This window comes from Triticum aestivum, chromosome 3D, assembly GCF_018294505.1.
Source record: "Triticum aestivum cultivar Chinese Spring chromosome 3D, IWGSC CS RefSeq v2.1, whole genome shotgun sequence".
Lineage (NCBI taxonomy): Eukaryota > Viridiplantae > Streptophyta > Magnoliopsida > Poales > Poaceae > Triticum > Triticum aestivum.
The window spans coordinates 241,766,231-241,768,639 of NC_057802.1; the positions used below are offsets into that span (position 1 = coordinate 241,766,231).

At 47.2% G+C, this 2,409-nt stretch overlaps 1 protein-coding gene across 1 annotated transcript in view; it reads right to left on the minus strand.

Moving 5' to 3' along the window:
• Positions 1–257: 257 nt before the first annotated feature.
• The window catches only part of LOC123078311 (UDP-N-acetylglucosamine--N-acetylmuramyl-(pentapeptide) pyrophosphoryl-undecaprenol N-acetylglucosamine transferase), a 33,732-nt gene continuing 31,580 nt past the window's right edge, over positions 258–2,409 (minus strand). Inside the window, exon 4 of the mRNA XM_044500779.1 lies at positions 258–1,446. Within this exon, the coding sequence (XP_044356714.1) occupies positions 1,328–1,446 (119 nt within the window). The 3' untranslated portion in view covers positions 258–1,327. The remainder of the gene's footprint in view (positions 1,447–2,409) is intronic.

Here is a 2,409-nt window from a genome sequence, read left to right on the forward strand (position 1 = left end):
ACCCTCGGCATTTTGACTTTCTAAACAGCAACCTTTCCTATGCTTAGCTATTACTCCCTCCATGTAGGGGTGGAATTCGAGCCGAGTCGAGCTAGCTCGGCTCGACTCGCTAGAGCTCGTTTCGTTGACGAGCTAGCTCGACTCGACTCGTTACTATAACGAGCTCAAGTCCAAGATTGGCTCAACTCATTTAGCTCGCGAGCTAGCTCATTTAGCTTGTTAAGCTCGTTATAGGTATGAACATAAAACCTTATGAATATGATAAAAAAAATTAATTGGGAATGTAACATGTACATATTAATCATGTACGATGTTCACAAACAATTGTAAGTAGCTTAACTTACAACTGTTAGTACCATCAACATGACCACAATTGTAAGTAGCTTAACTTATAACTTGTACATGACCACAAAGTCAGTACATGTACATGACCACAATTCCACATACAATGGTACATGATCACAATAATCAACAAGTTAGCAACATGTACATGACCCGAGAGGTGGGTTTACACAGCACTGCCGCTGTCGCGAACTCATGATTCAGATATAGATGAGACGGGACAGGAATTGACATACTGGTCTCTCACTATTGTGGCGTGTGTGTCCTAGGTGGTTGGGCCTAGTGTTACACGGATGGACCCTGTGTTGTGCCTATGCGACTGGCCTGGGATGCAAGGTGGTGCTGGGTGGGTGAGTTTTATACCGAGCCTAACGAGTTACACGAGTACTCGTGAACTCGGCTCGTTTAACTTGATCTATAAACGATCTTAAAATAAAGCTTGGCTCGACTTGTTATTCTTCGAGTTCGAGTCGATTCGAGCCGAGTCACGAGCTACTCATTTAGCTCGCGAGCTTCAAGCTTTTTTTCCAGCCCTCCGTGTGGGAGTGAGGGAATACTAAGCTTCACCAAGGAGTTCAGCCTTCTGAATGAAATGGGAGATAAGCCTTTGTAAAAAGGCAGATGCAGAGTACAATGCTCTGAAGTCTTAAGTTAGTTTTAGATTCAGCAATTCTGCCACACTAGAGTAAATTTGCATACTCTCAGGTCTCAGTTAGGAGGTCTTCTTTAACAGTTAGTAGCACTAGAATCTTTTTATTACTTACTGAACGTGACAGCCCAAGTAAGCAGTACCTGGACTCCTGGAGGCACCATTCCCTACCTGGATGCTTTGTCGTTCAAGTGAACCAAAATACGGAGTAGATTAATTATATCTTCAGTCTCGACTTCAAGAATGAGATGCCGTTCTGCTGCACAGCATCCCAGCAACTAATACTAGCGCATGGATTACTGCAAACAAGAGTTCGTGTAATGTGCAAAACAAGATTTATGTCAGGTTAGTTCGGCCAATCAGTGAACAGATGTGATGAATAATATCAGCCGAAGCATTTGGTCGAGCAGCATTTAGTGCCTTCTGAGACATCTCTGCCATCAATTTCTCATCACCTGTATAATGAGAATGGTCAACGAAACATCAGTTCGAAAGCATGGAATATGACAACTGGGACGAAAAATGTCATATGCACAAACGATCAAGAATAGCAGATTTCATGCAAGTAGCAAAAAACATAGAAAACATGTGCATTCGTCGGTGTGATCAGACATGCATGGCCACATAATGGCAATTCAATATCATCCGAACAATTTGCTTTAGACAGATGTGCATGTAGTCTTTGTTAGAATAATCCGAGTCATGTAATCAATCTACCAAGGAGCAAGCAATCACAATAGACACGCCACCGAGATTTCTTAACGAGGTTCACCAGACATTGGCTACATCCCCACTGCTTGACTATGGATGCTCCTTCCCATGATACCGCACAACCACTACTAGGAAATACCTTATAGGTGGAGGATTAACAGTAGCGAGGGTTAATAGACAGCGCTACTGCTAATTTGCAGCAGCGCAAGGTGGCAACACGCACTACAGGTAAAACAGTAGCAGTAGCGCGGGCTCGACAACAAGCGCTGCTGATAGGTGGTCCCAACCGTGCCCACCGGGGTTGCCTATAGTAGCAGCACGGCGGATGAAAGCCCCGCTACTGCTAAATAGATAGCAGTAGCACGGGGGCCCAGCACAGCGCTGCAACTATGGTTGCACTCTGCCAGCTGGTGGGCCCCACCTAGCAGCAGCGTTGGGCATGCAACACGCGCTATTGCTAATGGGCTTAGCAGTAGCGCGGGCCCTATCCCCTCCCGTGCCCGTCGACTTTCTCACTCCCTTTGCCTCTGCCTCTTCCTCCTCCCGCCGTCACCGCCGTCCTCCCTCCTCCTTCCTCGGTAAGCCGCCGCCCTCCTCCCTCCTCCTCCGGCATCCCTCCTCTCTCCTCTCTCCTCCCTCCTCCCTCCTCCCTCTTTGTCCGGCCACCCTCCTCTCTCCTCCCTCCTCCGGCCGCCATCCTCCCTCCT